The sequence below is a fragment of the Convolutriloba macropyga genome, chromosome 2 (assembly GCF_964194025.1).
Source record: "Convolutriloba macropyga chromosome 2, txConMacr16.3, whole genome shotgun sequence".
Classification (NCBI taxonomy): domain Eukaryota; kingdom Metazoa; phylum Xenacoelomorpha; order Acoela; family Convolutidae; genus Convolutriloba; species Convolutriloba macropyga.
In genome coordinates this window covers 78,961,206-78,981,648 of record NC_134469.1, presented here as the reverse complement: position 1 = coordinate 78,981,648, position 20,443 = coordinate 78,961,206, and the positions used below count along the sequence as shown (strand labels likewise).

Genomic DNA, 20,443 nt, shown 5'->3' with positions numbered 1-20,443 from the left:
ATGGAAAAGTTACACCATCTTCAGTTGTACTTCTGTAGACATGGTCGTCGATTTCTACCAACATCTGTGTCTTAGTGTCAAACAGTCATTTCGGGTGTAACCCGAAAGGCGTCCGTGCCAACTTACTACCCATACTGTGCATACTTTGAATAAACTGACAACTAGCGAGATAAAGTATCATTCTGGTCATAATGTCAGAGGCAAATATGGGGCACCATTGAGAAATCTTTGGAATTGAACAAAGTGCTCTTCATATTTGGGAAAGGTACTTCCAACCTGTATTCTTGCTTCAAACTCATCAAAAGCCTCAAGAGACAATTTTTCCCCATCAAATGTTTTCGGGCACATTGGAATTTGGCTCAAAGATTGACGTTGCAAATTCATTTAAGGATTTCTTTGCATCGAATTTAAATACGAACTCATACGAAACAATGATTCCAGATGACATCCAAAGACTTATTTTCTTCAATTACATCTGTGGATCATTTAGCGACACTGATATTCTTCATTTAACTCTAAAAAGCACCGCTCGCATTTATGAGACCCAAAACGATTTCTAGAATGGACTAAAAAGGAAATGTTCTGGTCTTTTTGCAACATTGTTCCGTATGGTCTTCAATCTCAGAATTCTGAACTGCCAATTCCCCGAAATATGGAAACCTTCATGTATTAAACGTTTTCACAAAAGAACTTGTGGAAACAAGATCACCAATTACCGCCCAATTAGTTTGCTGTCAAAGATCTGATTGATATTCGAAAGGTTACGCCACAAGTTTCTTATTGATATACTCAAAACAAAATTTATTCGAGGCAGTATGGTTTCCGGGCTAAAAAATTTACGATTTGTTAGCTCCTAAAAAAACTCAACTACCTCTATCTCAAGACGGGAGATATACTCTTCTCGATATACTTCGAGTAGAAGAAAGCCTTCGTAGATCGTGTGCCTCACTCCGTTTTACAAAAGAAACTCCGAAAAAATGGTCTGTACTCGAATTTTGCTTCTCTCTTTGGAAGTTGCCTCCTCGGATGGTCTTCAATATGGTCCATATGGTCATCAATTGCGTAATCTTGAACTGCCAATTCCCCGAAATATGGAAACCTTCATGTAATAAACCTATTGACAAGGGAGCTTGCGCAAATAAAAGATCACGAATTACCCTCCTGTTAGTTTGCTGCCAAAGGTCTAATTGATATTCGAAAAGTTACGCCACAAGTTTTTTTTTTGAACAACTCAAGAATGAAACTTATCCGAGGCAGTACGTTTTCCAGGCTAAAAAATTTATGATTTATCAGCTCCGAGAATAGGTCAACTACCTCTATCTCAACACGAGAGAAATAATCTTCTCGATATACTTCGAGTACGAGAAAGCCTTCGTCGATTGTGTGCCTTACTCCGTTTTACTAAAGAATCTCCGAAAAATTGGTCCGGACTCGAATTTTAACTCCCCCTTTGAAAATTGCCTCCTGGAAAAAATTCAAGCAGTACGAACCAATGGTTTTATTTGTTGCACACAAGAATTTTGAGTTAGCGTACCCCAGGGTTCAGTGCTTGGGCACCTGCTCTTCTTGGATTCTCCCATAGACCTGCCCTGTTTTCTCTTGGTCAGTTTTATATGGTTATTTACGGATGATGCCAAAATAGTATTCTACCAGACCAGTAGTTGTTACCTTCCAAAATCAACGGGACAAACGGTAAGCCCTGTCGCAGTTTTATTTGTTGTATATTACTTGCAGTATTATATTCCTTCAGTTATTGGAATACAAGACCGCAAACAAGGTCGATATTGCGGGACTACAATTTTGCAGAACACCTGCAACACATCGTGTGCGGAGTTCTGTTGCATCCTTGTCATAAGCAACGTCAATTTTTGTACGTCAGCACTGATCAAATTTGACGATTGTCTCGTCCTTTTCATTCTGGTCTACCTGTCCCCACAAGGTAATTAATATCAAGTCACAACAACATCTTTGGCTAGCCTTTTACATCATGGCTAGACATTTGTGCTGAAATTTAATGGCAACTTTGCTTTTGAATCTCGCCATATAAGCCTTCTTGTTGATTTTATTTTTCCAAAAACTGATTGGTCGACACTGCCTCGTGCTCCCACTCACTCCGTTTTCTGATAATGCTCCCTTATCACCAAAGATATCCACAAAATCCTCATACTCCTCTGTAAGTATTCGAAATTATGCGTTTACTGAACATGCTTTTGTCACTTCTTGATCACTATGGCAAAGTTACACCTTCTTCAATTCTCCTGTAGACAAATTCGTCAATTTCTACCAACATCTGCGTCCCTTAGTGTCAAACAGTCATTTTGAAGAGAAACCAGAAAAAAGTCGTCCATGCCAACCTACTACTCACACTGTGCATACTTTGAATAAACCGGCAACTAGCAAGAAAAAGCATCATTCTGGTCAAGATGTCGTGAGCAACCTTGGGAAAACTTTGAGAAATCTTTGGAATTGGACAAAGTCCTCTTCATAACTGGGAAATTTAAATCCAACCTGTATTCTTGTTTGAAATTCATTGAAAGCTTCAAGGAAAAAAATCTTCCCCATCAAATGTTTTCAGGTACATTGGAATTCGGTTAATAAATTGACGATGCAGATGCTTTCAAAAATTTCTTTGCATCGAACTTAAACACGAACTCATACGAAACAATGATACCAGATGCCAGCCAAAGACTTATTTTCTTCAATGACATCTGTGGATCATTTAGCGACACTGATTTTCTTCACGTAATTCTAAAAAGCACCGCTCGCGTATATGAGACTGATAACGATTTCTAGAATGGACTAATGAAGAAATGCTGTGGTATTTTTGCAACATTGTTCCGTATGGTCTTCAATTGCAAATCCTGAACTGCCAATTCCCCGAAATATGGAAACCTTCATGTAATAAACCTTTTCACAAGGGAGCTTTCGGAAACAAGATAATCAATTACAATTCAATTAGTTTGCTGCCAAAAGTCTAATTGATATTCAAAGAGTTACGCCACAAGTTTTTGAACTACTCAAGAATGAAATTTATCCGAGGCAGTACGGTTTCCAGGCTAAAAAGTTTATGATTTATCAGCTCCAAGAATAGGTCAACTACCTCTATCTCAACACGGGAGATATAATCTTCTCTATATACTTCGAGTACGAGAAAACCTTCGAGATTCGATCGTGTGCCTCAATCCGTTTTGCTAAAGAATCTCCAAAAATTGGTCTGTACTCGAATTTTGCCTCCCTTTTTGGAAGTTACTTCCCTGGGGAGATTTCAAGCAGTACGAATCAATGGGTTTACTTCGATCAACACAAGAGTTTTTATTGGCGTACCCCAGGGCTAAGTACTTGGGCCCCTGCTCTTCTTGATTCTTCTCAACGACCTGCTTTGTATTCTTTTGGACAGTATTATGTGGTTTTTTGCTGATGACGCGAAACTAGTATTTTACGTTTCCGCAATTGAAATCAGGCAAACGGGATGATTGTCAACGCCAAAAAAGGGCTATATTTTTTGTGGTGCTCGAGCCTTTGTTAGAGTACGACATTATCAAAATTCTACAACAAGTGTGCGTGAAGGATCTCGGTGCTAATGTCAACAAAAAAATAAAATGGAACACGCACACTCAAAGTAAAGTCACCAACAGCCACCGAGATTTTCTACAAGCTTAAGAATCTTATACTTTGTCCTAGCCGACTATATTGTTCCAACACTGCTCTATGGTTCTTAAGTCTGCTGTTTGTCTCTCGCAGACCTCAGGGCTTTCGAGAAAGTCCAACGAATGTGCTTGAGATAGTTTTACGGTTGTTCTATTAAATACTCGGACACTCTTCTCACACTTGAAACCCTAATCATGGTATTTCGAATCCAAGTTGAGCACAGCCGGCTGTTCACCGTTCTTGGCCCAAAGGAAGCTATTGGGCGACTTCTGTTAATGTTGTTCTGAAGTTTGTAGCAATTATATTAGTCCTGTCGGTCTTTTTTTGCGATTTTCAGCTTGACCAATTTTTGCCTGATGCTTTTGACTTTTCGTCCTCAAAATCGTGATAAACAGGTACCGCCGTGGTTTTAGAGCTTTTTAGCTCTGTTTCAGCTCAAAGTGTGTTGGAGACCTTTACTTGTGTTGTGAAGGGGGGTTGTGATAGTTTCAAGGACCCTCCAATGTTGAACCCTCCTTTAGGGTTTGATGATTTTTTACTGGAAAATTTTTGCTGTTCATAGATTAATTTTCAACTTTTAAATATCACTGGTTTCATAATTCTTTTTTTAAAAAATTTTTTAAATTTCTTTGTAATTTTGTCATTTTTTTAAAAGATTTCTCTGTTGTCAAGAGCCGCTGAACTTCCTCTAATTTTTGGTAATAAGTTACTGCATAGTTTGTAGATTTTTTAAAATTTGCAATTGTTTCCAAATTTTTTATATATTTTGTCTTTTTCGACCATTGAGTTAAACGACCATTGGTGGCCAAAGAATTTTTTCAAGTCTTGGAGATTGCTTACTTGACAGCAATTTCGAAACAAAAAGAGGTAGTGTAAAAGAAACCAATTTGTCAAATTAAAATTACTTCCAATACTTAAAACAAACGTTTTCGAACTTTACGTTCATCGTCAGGTTAAAACTGTTTTACAAATTGTTAAAAGATAAAATGAATATGTATTTACATTTGTCTGAGATGACAATTAAAACAATTCTAGGAAACATTCTAAAAAATTCAATCGAAAATTTTTCCTTATATACAATATTTAGCCTATTTACAACACATATTTACATCTGTTATCAATTTACTTAAAAACATTCCTATTCCGGATTTTTCGATTTTGTCCATGTTCTTGTATTTTTAGGGTTATTCCGAATTTGCCCTAACCATAAGTATCCCTCTTGTGGAGGTTTTGCAAATTTCGTTTTGTCATGCACAAAATGTTTTTTGCCCTATGCATTCTCATTTAGTCAAAAATATGATTTGAACTAATATTTTAGCGTGAGTTCCCTCCCCCTATATTCGTCGCGTGTGTTTAGTGCCGGCTTCAGCTTGCTGATATATATAGCTTCGATGATCATTAGTTTTTCTACTGACCGACAGTAGGTCAAGAGGTAGGTCCAAAGAGGTAGGTCAAGTTTGCAAAAATTTCTCTTAGAGCCGTTCAGCTCACTGTTCTTCAAGTATGCGATTAACAGAAACTGTTTGAGACTTATAATTATGGTATCAAGGGCGGTGCTTAAAAATTAATCCAGCACCCCCACCCACCCACCGCCCCCCAAAGCAGTCCCCCTAATCCACTTTTGCACTCACGCTGCGGTGCAACTCCGCTGCGCTCACCTTACGCCCCTTCAATTAATCTAAAGCTAGCCTCACTAAATCGTGGCTAGCTACTGACAAAGACAACCGCTCGGCGGTCGTTTGAGAGCAAGTCGCCCGATGTTTGTCTGTTATGTTTATTAATTTGTTGGCTCTGTTTGACGTCTGTTTTAATATCGGCTCTTTTTGAAGTCACCTGCTCTAATACACTCATTGACAAAGTGGACGGAGAAATGTAATTTTACATGTCAGATTGATTGTTTTTGAAGCCAATTGTATTGAAGACAATTGTATTGAAGACAATAATATTGGTGGTTTCTTTTTATTTTTTTTTTTAACAATCGACGAATAACCATCAGAAGTTTAATTGATATAATTTCGAATAAACTTACAAACTCACTTATAGAGGAAATCCTGATAGAAGTAAGGAGCTGTATTTCATGTCACACGTGAAATCTGCCCAGCATGCTGATGCCTCTATTTTTGAACAAAATTTTGCATTGTGAGTTCAACAAATTTATGAGCAAGTTCACGGATTTCACACGAGACTCAAATTACAGCTGCTTATGGGAATTGCATACTTCTGTCTGGATTTCCTCTAAGTATGCTTGTATGAATGTATGTCGATTGATCTGAAAAGTCAAAAAAAGTTATATCGACTAAAAATGGCTTCTAAAACAGGCAGTTGATCATGTAAAATAGCATTTGTGCGTTTAAATTTGTCAAGGAGTGTACCCCTACACTCTGAGTCTAAGTTTATCATCAACTAATCTATCTCCTGCATTGGATAGTTACTCGAGAATAAGTGGGGATATATATGGATATTATAATTTGTCTTTTTAAGAGATGTGCTGTTTTTTAAGTAATCCTTCTACGGTTATTTCAGAGCACAACTGATGTAGTATATTACTGGTTGTGAATCATGTCAATAACAAATGTTCGCACGTCCGAGAACCCCAATAATCTGAAATATATTAAACCTATCAAAATAGACTTTGAAGTTGAAGGCCATCCGGTGGAATGGGAAACGTTTGAGATAAAGGACTCCGTTTATATCCTCATTTTTAACAAAAATAGGAAAAGTTTTGTTTTCGTGAAGCAATTTAGAGCTGTTGTCTACACAAGCCAGTACTTCAAGAAAGAAGGCAAGGTTTACGGTTCCCTTAGTTCAGACAAAATGCCCTATGATAAAGGGTTAACGTTGGAATTATGCGCCGGGCTTTGTGACAAACCAGAGTTGACGCCCCAACAAGCGGCTGCTGAGGAAGTGTTGGAAGAAACGGGGTACAAAGTGAGCGCTGACGACCTCACCTTAATTACTTTTTTTCTGTCAGGGGCTCGAGTGGGAACAGATTATGTATATTTCGTTGAAGTTTCCGATGATCAGAAGGTATCAAATGGCGGAGGACTGTTAAACGAAGGAGAAAGTATAACAGTTGAAGAAAGACCTGCAAAATCGTTTGCAGAAGCAGTTATTGATGATTCTAGCTCCCAATGCTCAGGAAATATTGTACTGAAGTTCGCGTGTCTCTGGTTTTTGCAGAAGTACAAAGATTTCGACGTCTCTTAATCACACCGACAGTCCGCCCTTAAGTTATGACGAATTTTTGCGGTTTTCATCTTTACTCAACTTCACTGTATTATTGAGGCAGCGATATTTTTAAATTTTTGAAATATAACTATCGCTTGTGTGATGTGTAGATAATGTCTTATAAATCTTATTTTCAAAAATTAAATCTTGTAAAGTTGTTCTTAATAATGGATTGCTTGGTTTTTACATGAGTAGGCAACACAGTTTATTTGTGAACAACGTCTCTAGTATATTCAAATGGAAACTTCATCTAATTAAGTAAAAAAAATCAAGTCACGTCTAGATGCTGGATTCTTGCTTAGTTGTTTTGACATGTGGCCCGTGGTTTTTCTCGGATTTAGGGACCAAAGTTAAAATACTACTGAGCATGTAAACAAGATTTCGTACGAGCGTACAATTTTTTGATTAATTCGCTGGTAATGTAAAGGTGACGCCTATACACAAGGGAAACTACTCGTCTGACATCTATCAATACACGCCAGTTTGCCTACTGGGGAATGTCTCGAAGGCTTTGGAGAAAACTATTTTCAAGCAAATATACTCCATCATTAGAGCGTTTTGTAGATGTTTAAAAAAACAGGTGTCGACGAAAAATTTCAAGCTGCTGTCAAGGTACCTCAGCAACTGTGAAGAAATTGTAAAAGTTGGTTGCATAAAATCGAAACTAACCAAGGTTAAGATTGGTGTACCTAAACGCTCAATTCTCGGACTGCTAATGTTCATTTTGTACGTCAAAGACCTACCTGATTTCATCAAAAGTGTTCCCTGTGACCTCAAAACCGAGCCTTGAAAAACTTTTTCTGCCGCGCTACGAAGCTGCTCAATATTGTGCAAAATTGACGGACAAGGCAATTGGGATCTTTTCCGTTTATGCCCCCCCTCCCCCCAGTACGTTATGCTCCCCCCAATACAGAGCACGTGTCATTGCATGGTAAATCATTATATAAAAATATGGAATGTGTGTCTGGGGGTTGCAAATAATATGCACAGAAAGTTGGGGGGGGGGGGGGCACAAACGGAAAAGATCCGGCAATTGATTAATAATTTACTCAGCTTTATTCAATGGAATCTACAATGAACTTGTCAACTGCAGCTCGAAAGTTTGAATTACATCCCAAAAACTGCTAGATAACAAACGAAGAGTTAACACCCATGGGCATTAATCCATCCTCCTCTTCCTCCAGATACAGACAATTTTGCTGATTTGTGTTTTAAGATTGTGCAGGGGTTGCTTTTTTTTCATCTACTATAAAACGCTGAACAGTTGAGCTTTCTTTTTTTTCTAATAGCGAAATGTTACTCTGCGTTAATTTAAGAATTTAAGGCTTTTGATTAAACATCTGATAAACAGTTAATTGAATGTCCTTGAACGAATTTTGAAACGAATATGTTAGTCGTGTATTTAATGCAAATCTTGACTTTTCGATTGAGTCCTGTCTGATCTAGAGTGTTTTTCTTTCACAGTTTTAAGTAGTTGTTATCGTAGTCGGCAGTTTACTTCTAAATCAAGTAAAAAATTCCGCCAAAATTGGCCTAGTTTTTCCCAATAGATGTTAATAGTGGTCTGTTACCTCTCAAATGACTTCTTATCGTCATTTGAAGCCATCTAATGGACTTCCCCTTCTAATGTTTCTTCCCACGCAAGTAACTTCGTTTTCCCCTCTAGCTAAAGAAGGTGACAATAAATTGAACCTCAGGCAACCATTCGATTAATTATCCAACTCTCAGAACAAATCTTCTAGCATGTATCTGGGTTCTGTTCGCTTTTTTCTTAATGGTTTCTTTTTTCTTTTGTTTTTGTCTGATTTCTCATCTCAAAATGCATAAATCGGAATTTATTAATTGCTAAGTTCTCTTAGAGCGTTATAGTATCTAAGTTAAAAGTTGAGCATAGTAGGAATTTTAAATTCTTGATTTAAATGGAATGGTAAATTCCTTTATTTTGGATCCTTTATTTTGTGCTCACTCACTTCTTTCCTTACCCTCTTAAGCTAGCTTTTTGTAAAGTCCTTATTATTTTTGATAATCTTGTAGATTGTGCATTGAAATTTTTCTTATTTTTTGTATATCATATTACTGCTTTCTGGCGTTTCGAGTTAATAGATTGGAACAATACCTGCAAATCAGAGAGGGTAAACCATAAAAATAATGTTCAAAGATTATGTAGCAGTTAGCCTCAATTTAAAGATATACTGTTAAAATAGCTAGAGGAGTACAACTCTATATGTATAATGAGAATTATATCAACTGTCCTTATACTAAAAATCGACAATAGACGTGTTAGACAAAATCAATAGTCTGTTTCAAACAAGTTTTTCTCGTTTTCTCCGCTTACAAAGAAAAGATGGTTAAACTGCTTTGTTCTTTTACTCTTTGCCACGCTGTTGCGATTTTAAATGCTCGATTTTCATGGGCAAAAAATACATAAATAATTCAGCTTAAAATCAACCTCAATTATACGGCATGCATATAAACGTTACAAAAAAATAGTGGACTCAAGGTGTCTCCATCGAAGGAATTTTTCGAGTCTTTTGAAGAAATTGAACGAGATATTCACAAAGCTGACTCGTTGCTAGAGAACTCAAAATGCAATATTTGATGTTTGAAAATCCCTTAGTTTCGTGTATTATGGGCATTGAAATGCCGAATTAACTCATATTCTTTTTAAGTATTCGAAACTCACGTCAAATTTTGTATAAAAATGCAAATGTATAACGATTTTAGTGCAAGACGGAATATAGTCGAATGTCATTAATTCCACAAAATCTTGCAAATATAACTGCTCGCGATGGGTTTTTCATCTATACACGTCTATCACACTAAATACTCTATTCTCTCGTTCAATGTTCCTGTCAAATTGGGTCGGAACAATAATGCATTTTCACCACGTAAGCTATCACCTAGTTGCCTGTCCGTTTGTTTTCTACTATGGAAGCTTTCCTTCAAAGCATGCATCTATCATCAAACAGATCATCACCGTCCAGATTCATTAGCAAAGCTTATTTTAGAAATGCTTGCCAATGAGTTGGCTACATCGCTTGCGATCTAAATAGTTGGCTGAATCGCTTTAGGTTTTAAAACGATTAAAGGAGCATGTCCCGATCTCTAGAAAGTGTCACATGTTGTGACATTGCATAATGGAGGCAGCAAAATAGACATCACTTCACACCATCCCATAAGTCTGATATGTTCTTTCAAAACTGCCAGCAAGCATTGTTTTTAATCAGCTATACTTTTTTTGCCAGCAGTAAAAATCATATAAGTCAATTCCGCTTCCGTCATCAATGATCGTGTGTACCGCAGTTACAGGTCTTCGTTGATAAAATATACAAACATTTCGACTTGACAACTCGAAATAAATTAACTCCCTGTGATCTACCTAGACTTCTCGAATTCCTTCGACACTTCCGCCCGACGATATTCTTGAAAACCGCAAAAATCTTTGGAATCGGCGGTAAGTTACTTGCACTATTAAGCTCATATCTCATTGATTGGGCCCAAAACCAATCATTATTGCTCTGGAAAACAACAGTAACTAGCGGTGTTCCCAGGAGTTGATCTTAGGACCACTGCTTCTCATAGTTTTGATGAACGATTAACCTCACTGTTTAGAAGACGAAAAACTTCTTCGGCTTGTTTATAATACAAAAATTATTGCTTCGCATTCTCTGTCGCTAACCAAAAGCACCAGGCACATGGAATATTGGTTCGAAAATAACCAAATTAGCTTAAGCTTCTACAAATGTAACTTGCTACAGTTTCGTGAGGCAATATATTCGTCATTAGCGATGTCAGCCTGTCGTGTAACGATGGCCAGATAGATCTTGGTATTATTGTAAAAATTGTAACAATTAAAAATTACAATTAAAAATAGTAAAATTGGTAACCATGAAATGAAAACTGCTCACACAGATCTAACACAGTAATTCACGCTCTGTGTTCAATTCGACGTAATATCACAATGCGAGTTTGTTTATGAAAATAAATACATGCACCAGTTTTGTGATGCTAGTTTTAACCTATGATTTGGTATCCATCAACAGCTAATGCACGAAAGTTAGAAAATGTAGAAAATTACCTTCAAATGTTTTTTTCGGGTCTGCGCTCTATTAGATATGCTTTAATCAAACTTTAGTTTAATCGACCTGGACGATAAGAAATATAGTTTAATTGAAACACCATCCGAAAACGAAAACAATCACAACAAGACAACGTGAACGAAAAAATTTGATACTGTAAAAAAATCCATCAAAAATAGAGCAGAACTTCTATCAATGTAGCGAACTAAATAATGTGCTGGAACATTTTGAAATGCACCTTTATCAGTATCAGTCTTGTAGAAATTGTACAGGAACTTCTTGTTTTATAATTTTGCGTTGGTAGAAGACAATGTATATAATATATCCTAGAAATAATTTATACCCGACGTCTAAGCCAAGATCCATTCTCATTTAGGGTGTTGTAAATTTCATTTTATTCGTAAATGGTGTTTTAAGTTTTAAATACGCTGAGTTGAATGGTAGTCGCACTGAGCCTCCGTTGTAGTCTACTTTTGCAATATTTTCAGTTTGCGATGTCTGCTTATGGGCTGCCAGCGCATCACATCAGTAAGTTTTTCAAATTAAAAAGAAGTAGGTTTGTTAATAGCCGCACAGCAATAGCTGGGGCTATTATTGGCCTTCTCTTGGTTTTTTTTTCAAAGAATTTGAATTGTATTGGGGCGCTGTCTTTTTTTTAAGATCTGTTCACACATTTTAATGATTTTTGAAGGCAAATTGGAGTAGTGATTTTGGTCATGCCGAAACAGGAAATGGAGCGAAAAAGCGAGTGGTTTTGCGGCGTGAATTTTTTTCGCTCTAATTTTTGTTCACATGCGGCCATTTCACTCTGATTTTTACTGTTTTTTCGATTTTTTGGATCGGACTTTTTTCTAAATAGTTTTCCCAATTCATTCACAGCTCATTCTGGACCTAGTTTTCTGTTAGAATCAAAATTACATATCACTAGTGGTTTTTTGTTCTCCCTAGCAGCATTTTGACATTGATTTTCTGTTTTTTTTTGTTTTTTTTTCATCTGATTTTTTTTAGAAATGGTTTTCCCAATTCGCTCATTGTCCGTTCTAGGGCTAGTTGTTTGTTAAGCCAATGAAAATTCTTTGAATTGTACGTCAGGACTTGTCCTGCTATGTTTTTTTTATTTCGTCGTCATGATTTTTGTTACGACCACCATGACGTCACCACTTCAAATCTGCTTTTTGTTCATTCGTTCATGTAATTTCAACTGAATTGCATGCGTGACGTCATTTTTCGCTCTTAGTGGATCGAGTTTTTTTGTTCATTAGTGTGATTAAATTTCGCGAGATAAGGTCAAATGGGTATGTGTCACTCTAAATGAAGGTTATTTGAGATCAGCTAATAGAGGCAGCAATAACTTATACAGATTTTTAATCAAAATATAACAGATCAGCCTTCAATGAAAAGACGAATTTTTTTTGGTGAGGTTTTTTTATTAACCATTAAAGCACCTCTTTGGGATGATGCTCAAAAAGTTGTTTCTTTGATATAGAATATATGATTCTTATTGGCGTGAGATTGAATGTTAAGAATTTTCATGAACCTTTTATTAAAAATTGAAATGGTTGATATTTTCGGTGGGGTGTTTTAAGAAGTTGAAGTAAAATAGTTGTTTAAGTTAGAAAGGCTATTTATTCAAACTAGTTATCGGGTGTTGTTTGTACAGGAAATGTGTATAGAACTCAGCGTGCGGATAAAAATATCATGCGGATACTTTTAAATGTACACTGCAGGTTTTTATTTTTCAATGAAGGAAATTCCTGGTGGCATTCAAATGACACAATAAAGTGTTCATGTTGCTCTTTAGTCAAATGTCCTCATGGTGTGTGGATGCCCAGGTTGATATATGGAACTGCGTGGAAGAAAGATCAGACGACTCGGCTGGTAGAACTAGCTTTGGATAATGGTTTCAGGGGGATAGATACAGCATGTCAGCCGAAACACTACCAGGAGGAGCTTGTGGGCAAGGCGATTCAAAATCAACTGCAGTCTGGTACGCCCTCTTGACGCTAAAGCTTCAAATTTGGGCTCTTTCACATTGTACTCATTTTTGACCCTTTCCTACTTTGCGGTGCTACTTTGCTTTAGGATACTCTAATCACGGTAACCTTTGATAAATGGGAGGAATATGTGATGGAAAAGAGCCCGAATTTGTTCTTGATTTCACAATGAGTCTATACAAGTATTGAGCTTGAATTGATAGTCTTCTCATTATGAGTTTCTCGGGTAATTTACCGCTGATTTTTTTTCTGGTTGATGGTAAAGTGGAAAAATGCTAAAAATGTACTAACTGGTCAAATCAGTTTCATAGGCAAGTAATAAATACGCTCTATGATCTACAGTACCGAGCAAAAGGTGACAGCGAGGAAATCTTTGTCGAGCACTGTATATTAAGTATTTTACACACTTTTTTATTGATAGTCACGAACTGACAGAATCAATGATATATCTGTGTCATGACAATTTTACTGCTTTTTGGCGGAGTGTTTGTTAGAGGGCGAGACAATAGTTAAATTGAGTTAAATCTCGAGATGGGATTTGGGAGTTGTGATTTTCTTAGCTCCAAGAAGATGCTTTTTAATTGATGATATCGAATGAAATTTGAAGTATTTATTGCAATCGTTTGTTTTTGCTTTTGGATTGCCAGTTATCACGCTTTGCTCCTTGATTTTTTGTGAACTAAATTGCTCCCTCATTAATTGCTCTCAAACGAAGTTTGTGGCAATTATTTCAGTCCTGTGGTCTTTTTCGGGTCTTTCCCATTATAGCCCCCTCAGCTTCGTGGTCAGATAACCTATACCCCCACCCCCAAACATGGTAATTATACCATAATGGGGGGGGGGGGGGCTATAATTTCATGGGTGGGGGGCTATAATAGGAAAGACCCTCTTTTTCTATGCGATTTTTCTCTTGACCGATTTTTCGTCTGACCCATTTGACTTTTCTTCCTCAAAAACGGGACAAACAGGTAGCGCACAGAGGGTATTAAGTTCTCTTAGAGCCCTAAGCGTTACTATGCTCTGTGGATGCGATTCGCCAAATTGTTTTGAGGAGACAATGTCATGGTGTGAAGGGTCGTTTTTAATCTTAAGTTTGACCCCTCCTCAGAGTCAAACCCACCTCACCCCAGCCATCAGCCCCCCCCCCCCCCCCGCTCAACACTCCCATTGTCCACCCCCCCCCCCTCCACACACACACACACACACACACCTGTCCCTTCATCCCTAATGCTAGCATCCCTAAGCCCCAGCTGGCTACTACCAAAGTCAACCGCTCTCCGGTCGTTTGAAAGCAATTCGACCGACATTAGTCGGTTTTGTCCTATAGTTTTATTCAGCTGAACTCAACTGACTGAACATTTTTTTATAGAAAGCATGCCGAAATTGGTTATAATTTTCATTGTATCTTTTTACTCTTGTAAGTGGCCTATATAAACCCTCATAAAAATTTTTCTAGCAATGCTTAGTCCTACTGGTCTTTTTTCCACTTTTGACTGACAAATTTTTGACTTTGTGAATTTGTGAAGAATATCTACGTAGTTCTCTTAGAATGCTGCTACTTCGAGCTAGCTGCTTCTAAACTCTGCCCCTTGCCAGTCTTCGTCCGAGGCCAGTCGGTTGCGTTTAAATACAGAGATGGCATTCTATAATGTGGCTGTTACATTGTTACTGTTCTCTTTGATGCTGTCTCCTTGAAAGTTTTTTCTAAATACAATAATAACATCTGTGCTTCTATTTATGTTCTCTATAGAGTTGAGCTATTAGATTGACAAATTTCAAAAAAATTTACAGCAGTGACTTGCCGTTTGCTACGTTTTTGTTCAGTTCTATTCGAAAATTAGTGAATTACTGATCGTGATATTTTACTGTCTAATTGCTTTCAAACGAAGTTTATGCAATTTCTCTTGTAGTCTTTTCACGCAACATTTTAGCTAAACTGTTCTGATTTTTGTACTGTCATTTATCACATTTTAGCTTTCTGCGTGAATTAAATTGATGCTATCAACTATTTTAATTGTCTAAGTTCGATTGCTGACAGGTTACTGCTACAAGTTTTTTAAAAAAAAATATGCCGATTTTGAATTCATTTTTCATTTTGTCCCTTCAAATCTTATTTGTGGTATCTTACCAGTAGTATATAGTATATAGAAGCCTCTTGGTCAACCGATTGCATCGCTACTACCCCCGCCGGTTGAAATAATCAGCAACTAAATCGAGATCACGGTAGTCGATAGAGAGCAATTATCCGACTTTAGTAAAGAAAGAAAGAATTTATTACTCTATGATAGATTACATTATTATTAAATAAACAAATGAGTTTAACATAAAGAGGACAGGAAAAGGGTTCGTTCAACCCTCCTAGTTCTGACCTGAACAGGTTTTGAGCAACCTAAGTTTGCAACAGAAAAGCAGTGAAGCAGAAGAGATTTTTTTCCTGTTCTACTTTAGCCTAGTAAACTGATAGAGAAAAAACTATTTTATACATTTTCCTTTGCCAAGTTCGTTTGCAGTCCATTGACGTTGAGTAGTTGTAGAATGCACTAGCTGAGAGAATATTTTTTTTCTCCTTTCCTTTCTCGTTGCTAAGGCCGAAAATTTTTTCGAAAAATTGAAAAATGACCGTATCTCCTAAACTAGAGAGCTAGTGGGGCCAAACTTTTTCACCAAAATCTGGGCTCAAAATTGGGACCCCTTTAGCATGCAGCCAAGGGGTAGGATAAATCGGAATAACTAAAAACGAAAAATATGTTTTACTAACCCGATGTTGTTTGTCACAAACGACTTTTTAATTTTAAGATAAAAAGTTTTAAACTTTTAGTAGGATCTGTTTGTAATTTTTATTGCAATTAGCATCGTTTGCTGAGAGAAATACTATCCCATTCCGAAGAAGTTGTTGGACATGCGAAAATTGTGCGCGTTTAAGAGCTGCTTAAAGTTATATGAGGTGTCAAAGTTTTTACCTGGATTTGCGTGGCTTTTCGAACTTAATGAAAACTTTGTTTCCTTAAACGCACGAGAGCATTGCATAAGTGAGAACAAAAGTGAGCAGAAGTTTTAGATCTCAATTTCACTGATCGATTCAAAATGTCTTTTTCATTGCCGTTTTAAGATCCGCATAGCGCCAATTTCAAAGAGTAATGTCTTTTATTTTCAGGAAAGTTGAAGAGGGAAGATCTCTTCATTCAAACCAAATTTACATCACTCAATGGACAAGACCCCAATCGAGTCCCGTACGACAAGAAAGCGCCTTTAGATGAACAAGTTCAACAATCAATTCAGAAATCTCTACATAATCTTGGCTTATCGTACATTGATTCACTTGTTTTGCACGGACCTCTAAGGTCACATACTGACAACATGAAGGTGTGGAGACAGTTTGAAAATGCAGTGGACAAAAAAGAAGTCAGACAAATTGGTATGTTGCGACTAGTCCCCCCCCACCCCCACCCCGCTACTTACGAGGCTATACAAACCATTATCGGTGCAAAAAGATGCATTAGTTTTTTCACTAAGACCAATAAAAACAATTTTGGGAATAGATAAGTTCGGGTTGCGTAGAAAATTAAAAAGTTTTAATATTGTAGTGCTAAATTTAGCATTTCGACATTTGAAAAAAAAGTAAAAACTCTCCCACATTTGATCCGGTTGTCTGATTTTGCCAGTATAGAGTTGTGCATTCCTCACCTGTACTTACTAAATAACGTCCGTTACGTGACCAATGTCCAATTTCAATGAATTATGCGGTTTTTAGAAACAAAACCATTTTGAGCATTGAAAAGGCTGCAAATTAAATTGCCCTAATTTTAGTAGTACTTGAGACTAAATTCAAAAACTTAATTGTTCTTGAAAAAAGTACCATGGGTAATTTCAAAATCATTAATTGTCTTCTTAATCGACAATTAGTATTGAGAGGAAAATTTCTGAAATTAAACACAAATTAGGCTTTCGCTCATTTCGGTGATTAGATACTGTGGCACTGGGAAAGGGATAATTTTCAGCAAGTTTGAAAAAAAATAGCCTAATGTCACTCGTTTCCACGCACGCTCACAGCTATAATCTTATAACATGGGTCGTGAAAAAGCCCGACAAAATCTGGTATATTTTCTCAATTTTTCGGACATTGGCCACGTAATGTCTGCTCTCAAGGATACAGAACTTGAGTGATTACTGTGTTGAGTTTCAGGTGTAAGCAATTTCTACGACTTAAGTGCTCTGAAATCTCTTTACGAGGAGGCTAGAATCAAGCCAGCAGTTGTGCAGAACAGATTTTACCAGCAAACTAATTGGGATAAAGAGTTGAGAGCATGGTGCAGTTTGAACGGTGTTGTGTATCAATCCTTTTGGACTCTGACGGCTAATCCTCAATACATGAAACAAGCCGAGGTTATGAAGGCTGCTGAAAAGTTGAAAGTCACGCCTGCTCAAGTAAGTTCTGAATAAAAAAATGTAGAATTTAACGCACATTAGAAATGACTATCAGTGACTGAGAAATATAACAGCCTTCAGTTGGTTTCTGTAAGATTTTTGGAAGTGTTTAGTTTCGGTATATTGTGACCCCCCATAATTGATTTGATTTTTTTTCACTTTTAAAATGGTATAAATTGTAAGGGATTGTATTACGTTTTTTAAGGTAATGAACGCAAACATTTTGTTCACGGGAGGGTTAAGAAAACAGTTCCAGAATGATTTTCCATAAAATGTGATATTATAGATTTCATGAAATCATTTCAATGGCGGTCAATTTATGCGATGTTCTTTTCAAGTTTAAGCCACGAGATCTATATAATAGCTCAATATCTTGAAAACAAAATTGTTACCATTGTTTCTGGTCGGTGAAAACTTGGTTTGGTCGGCAGTATGCAGTCAGTCGAATTCGTTAAATTTAGCTGAATTAAACATTTGCTGCAGGTGTTCTTCCGATTTGTGATGAACTTGGGAATATGTCCCCTCACAGGCACTACGGATCCAAAGCATATGAAAGAAGACTTAGCAGTGCTTGATCTTGAATTACACGCTGACGACTTGGAAGCTATTCGGAAACTTGCAGACCTGTAATGCCCTGTTGATCTGCATTTGATCTCAATTTTAAAACAACTAAGAATTTTAGAGTGCGCAGAAAATAGTTTGTTAGTTTATAATTGTTAGTAGTAATTGTCAGAAGTATTAGTTCCAACCAAGAATTAAAGTCTCTAATTTTAATATTGTGACCAATGTCGATTTTCTTTTTTCAAAAGTTTCGTTATATGCCATTGGAGACTCGTTTTTGAACAGTTGTTTTTGTGTTAATAATTTTTAATAGCCGCCGTCAGCCTCTCAAACGGCTATTATTTAGGCGCTCTGCTTTTTTACAATTCAAAGAAGTTGAATTGTATTGGGGTTCTGTATTTTTTTTAAGATCTGTTCACACATTTTCATGATCTTTGAAGTCAATTTGGAGTAGTGATTTTGGTCACGTCGAAACGGGAAGTGGAGCGAAAAAGCGAGTGGTGTTGCGGCGTGAAATTTTTTCGCTCTAAATTTAAAGTTGAGTGAGAAAACGGTGTTTGAACAAAAATTCGCTTTTTCGCTAGTGGTTTTTCTAAATGGTTCTCTCAAGCCATTCATAGTTCATTCTAGGCCTAGTTTTTTGTTTGAACAAAATTTCCCTTTCTCACTAGTGGTTTGTTGTTCACATGAGGCATTTTGACATTGATTTTCTGTTTTTTTTTTTAATTTTTTTGATCAATGAAAATATCTTTCATTAATGAAAATATCTTTTTTTACTGGTCAAGGGCAAGCATTTTCATCGGAGAATTTTGGTATTTGTCGTTCAGAAACCAGGTTTATGTGGGTATTTTATCTATACTTGCCAAGAGGAAAATTTTATCTTGTTGTTTGGATCTGGTTTTAACTGCGATGTGCTTTATTTTGTTTCGGTGATGAAGATAGCTTACTACTGAGGCATTGCCCAGCAGCAATATTGCTTTTGTTTCAGATGAGATGCGAAATTTATACAAAGGTTCAGTTCGATGTTATAAGTACTCGTGCGCATGTTGCGTGTCCTTCTTGTTAATAGCCCCGAAGCGATAGCGGCTATTATTGGGGACATCGTGTTTTTACGACTCGAAGAGGAGTATTGGAGAAGTCCTTTTTAATCAATTTTATTGGAGTGAATTTTGAAGCGGGAAATGAAAGACGTGAAAAAATTTAGAGTGATTTTTTGTGCTGAACAAAAGTGAAGAGCGGAGCGAAAAGAGTGGTTTTTTGTTCATATCGCTGTTTTCTAGAGAACAAGAAATTGAGGTATGAAAAAAATTCTGTTAGTGAGCGAAATTTTTTTGGTCACGTGCGGCATTTTAAAAGCAGTTTTTTATTTTCTTTCGGTTAAGAGGTTTGGTTATGATTTTATTTTAGTTTTTGGCATTAGTTCCGGTAGTGGTTTGAAGGTTTCTGGAAATCCATATGAATTTTATGTTAATTCGGAGGTTTTTCATTTATTTTGCTGATTTTCGGGGTAATTTTGCGTTTTTTTACCATTGTTTTGTTGTATTGGCTCAAGTTGGCATTGAAAAGACCCCTTCTACTTCAGCAAATTTTAGATAACAATTGGGTAAAGTTGTGTGGAGATGAATCATTTTTTTGTTGAAGTTTTTTAGACAAGTTTCTAAGCCTATTATGACTTGCCTATTGTTTTTGCGAGCATCGGGATGCCCTATTGACTGAAATTAATTTTACTTTGGACTTTTATGCTTTTGTAATATTGAAAAATTTATTAAGTTTTTCCAGTTTTTCAGTGCAAGTTGTTTTTAGCTTTTTTTTTCATAATTTGGCCTCAAGTATTTTAAAAAAAATCACATAAGTGGTTTTAGTAAGTACTAGTTGTTTTGATGAAGTTATTTTTGGCAGAGATAGTTATTTCGGGATCTCAATTTATAACAAAATTTGATCAGATTTTTTTATATTAACAGATTTGATTTTCTTGTTTTTACTTTTTTGGTTAATGGTTTTGTTTCAAGATAATCATAAATTAGTGGAGGCACATTTTGTCTGATGAATAGTTGGACGGCGTTTAAATGGATTTGCACTTCGAGTTTTTTTTTTTAATTCGTCGTCTGCCTTCTTAGAATTGACTTTTTCAATGACTTTAGTGACTTCTACTGCTTTGCAGTTAAAATTGTGAACGTGACGTCATTTCTGCTTTTAGGTCAATTGCGTGACTTACCTCACTAAAAAATGACTTCTGAACTTTCTTGAGTATTGGTCTTGAGTTTTTGGTTTCGAATATCAATTTTGAAAAATCTCTTTAGGGCTTTTTCCTTATAGACCGTATGTGTCATAAAATTGACCATCCGAATCTAACCCCAAAAAGTCTAGTGATCTATTAAATGACTGGTGGTCGATCTGTCTATCTTATTTTTTTAAGTTGTTTCAATTCATGGAAGGCCACAAGCGTCTATCGCGGCTATTTTCTGGTAATCTGTCGGCTATGTTAGATTTTTGTGGAAACTATCATAA

The 20,443-nt window shown here is 36.5% G+C and overlaps 2 protein-coding genes across 2 annotated transcripts in view; both read left to right on the top strand.

The window, feature by feature from the left end:
* The window catches only part of LOC142334765 (methylglyoxal reductase DkgA-like), a 431,775-nt gene extending 413,615 nt beyond the window's left edge, over positions 1-18,160 (top strand). The window contains exons 2-6 of the mRNA XM_075383050.1: positions 11,444-11,483; positions 12,757-12,942; positions 16,104-16,364; positions 17,133-17,374; positions 17,858-18,160. Of these exons, the coding sequence (XP_075239165.1) occupies positions 11,450-11,483; positions 12,757-12,942; positions 16,104-16,364; positions 17,133-17,374; positions 17,858-18,004 (870 nt within the window). The 5' untranslated portion in view covers positions 11,444-11,449 and the 3' untranslated portion in view covers positions 18,005-18,160. The remainder of the gene's footprint in view (positions 1-11,443; positions 11,484-12,756; positions 12,943-16,103; positions 16,365-17,132; positions 17,375-17,857) is intronic.
* LOC142335493 (uridine diphosphate glucose pyrophosphatase NUDT14-like) lies at positions 6,147-7,034 on the top strand. Its single transcript, XM_075384019.1, has one exon. The coding sequence runs from the start codon at positions 6,208-6,210 to the stop codon at positions 6,853-6,855; it is 648 nt and encodes a 215-aa protein (XP_075240134.1). The 5' UTR covers positions 6,147-6,207; the 3' UTR covers positions 6,856-7,034.
* Positions 18,161-20,443: the final 2,283 nt, after the last annotated feature.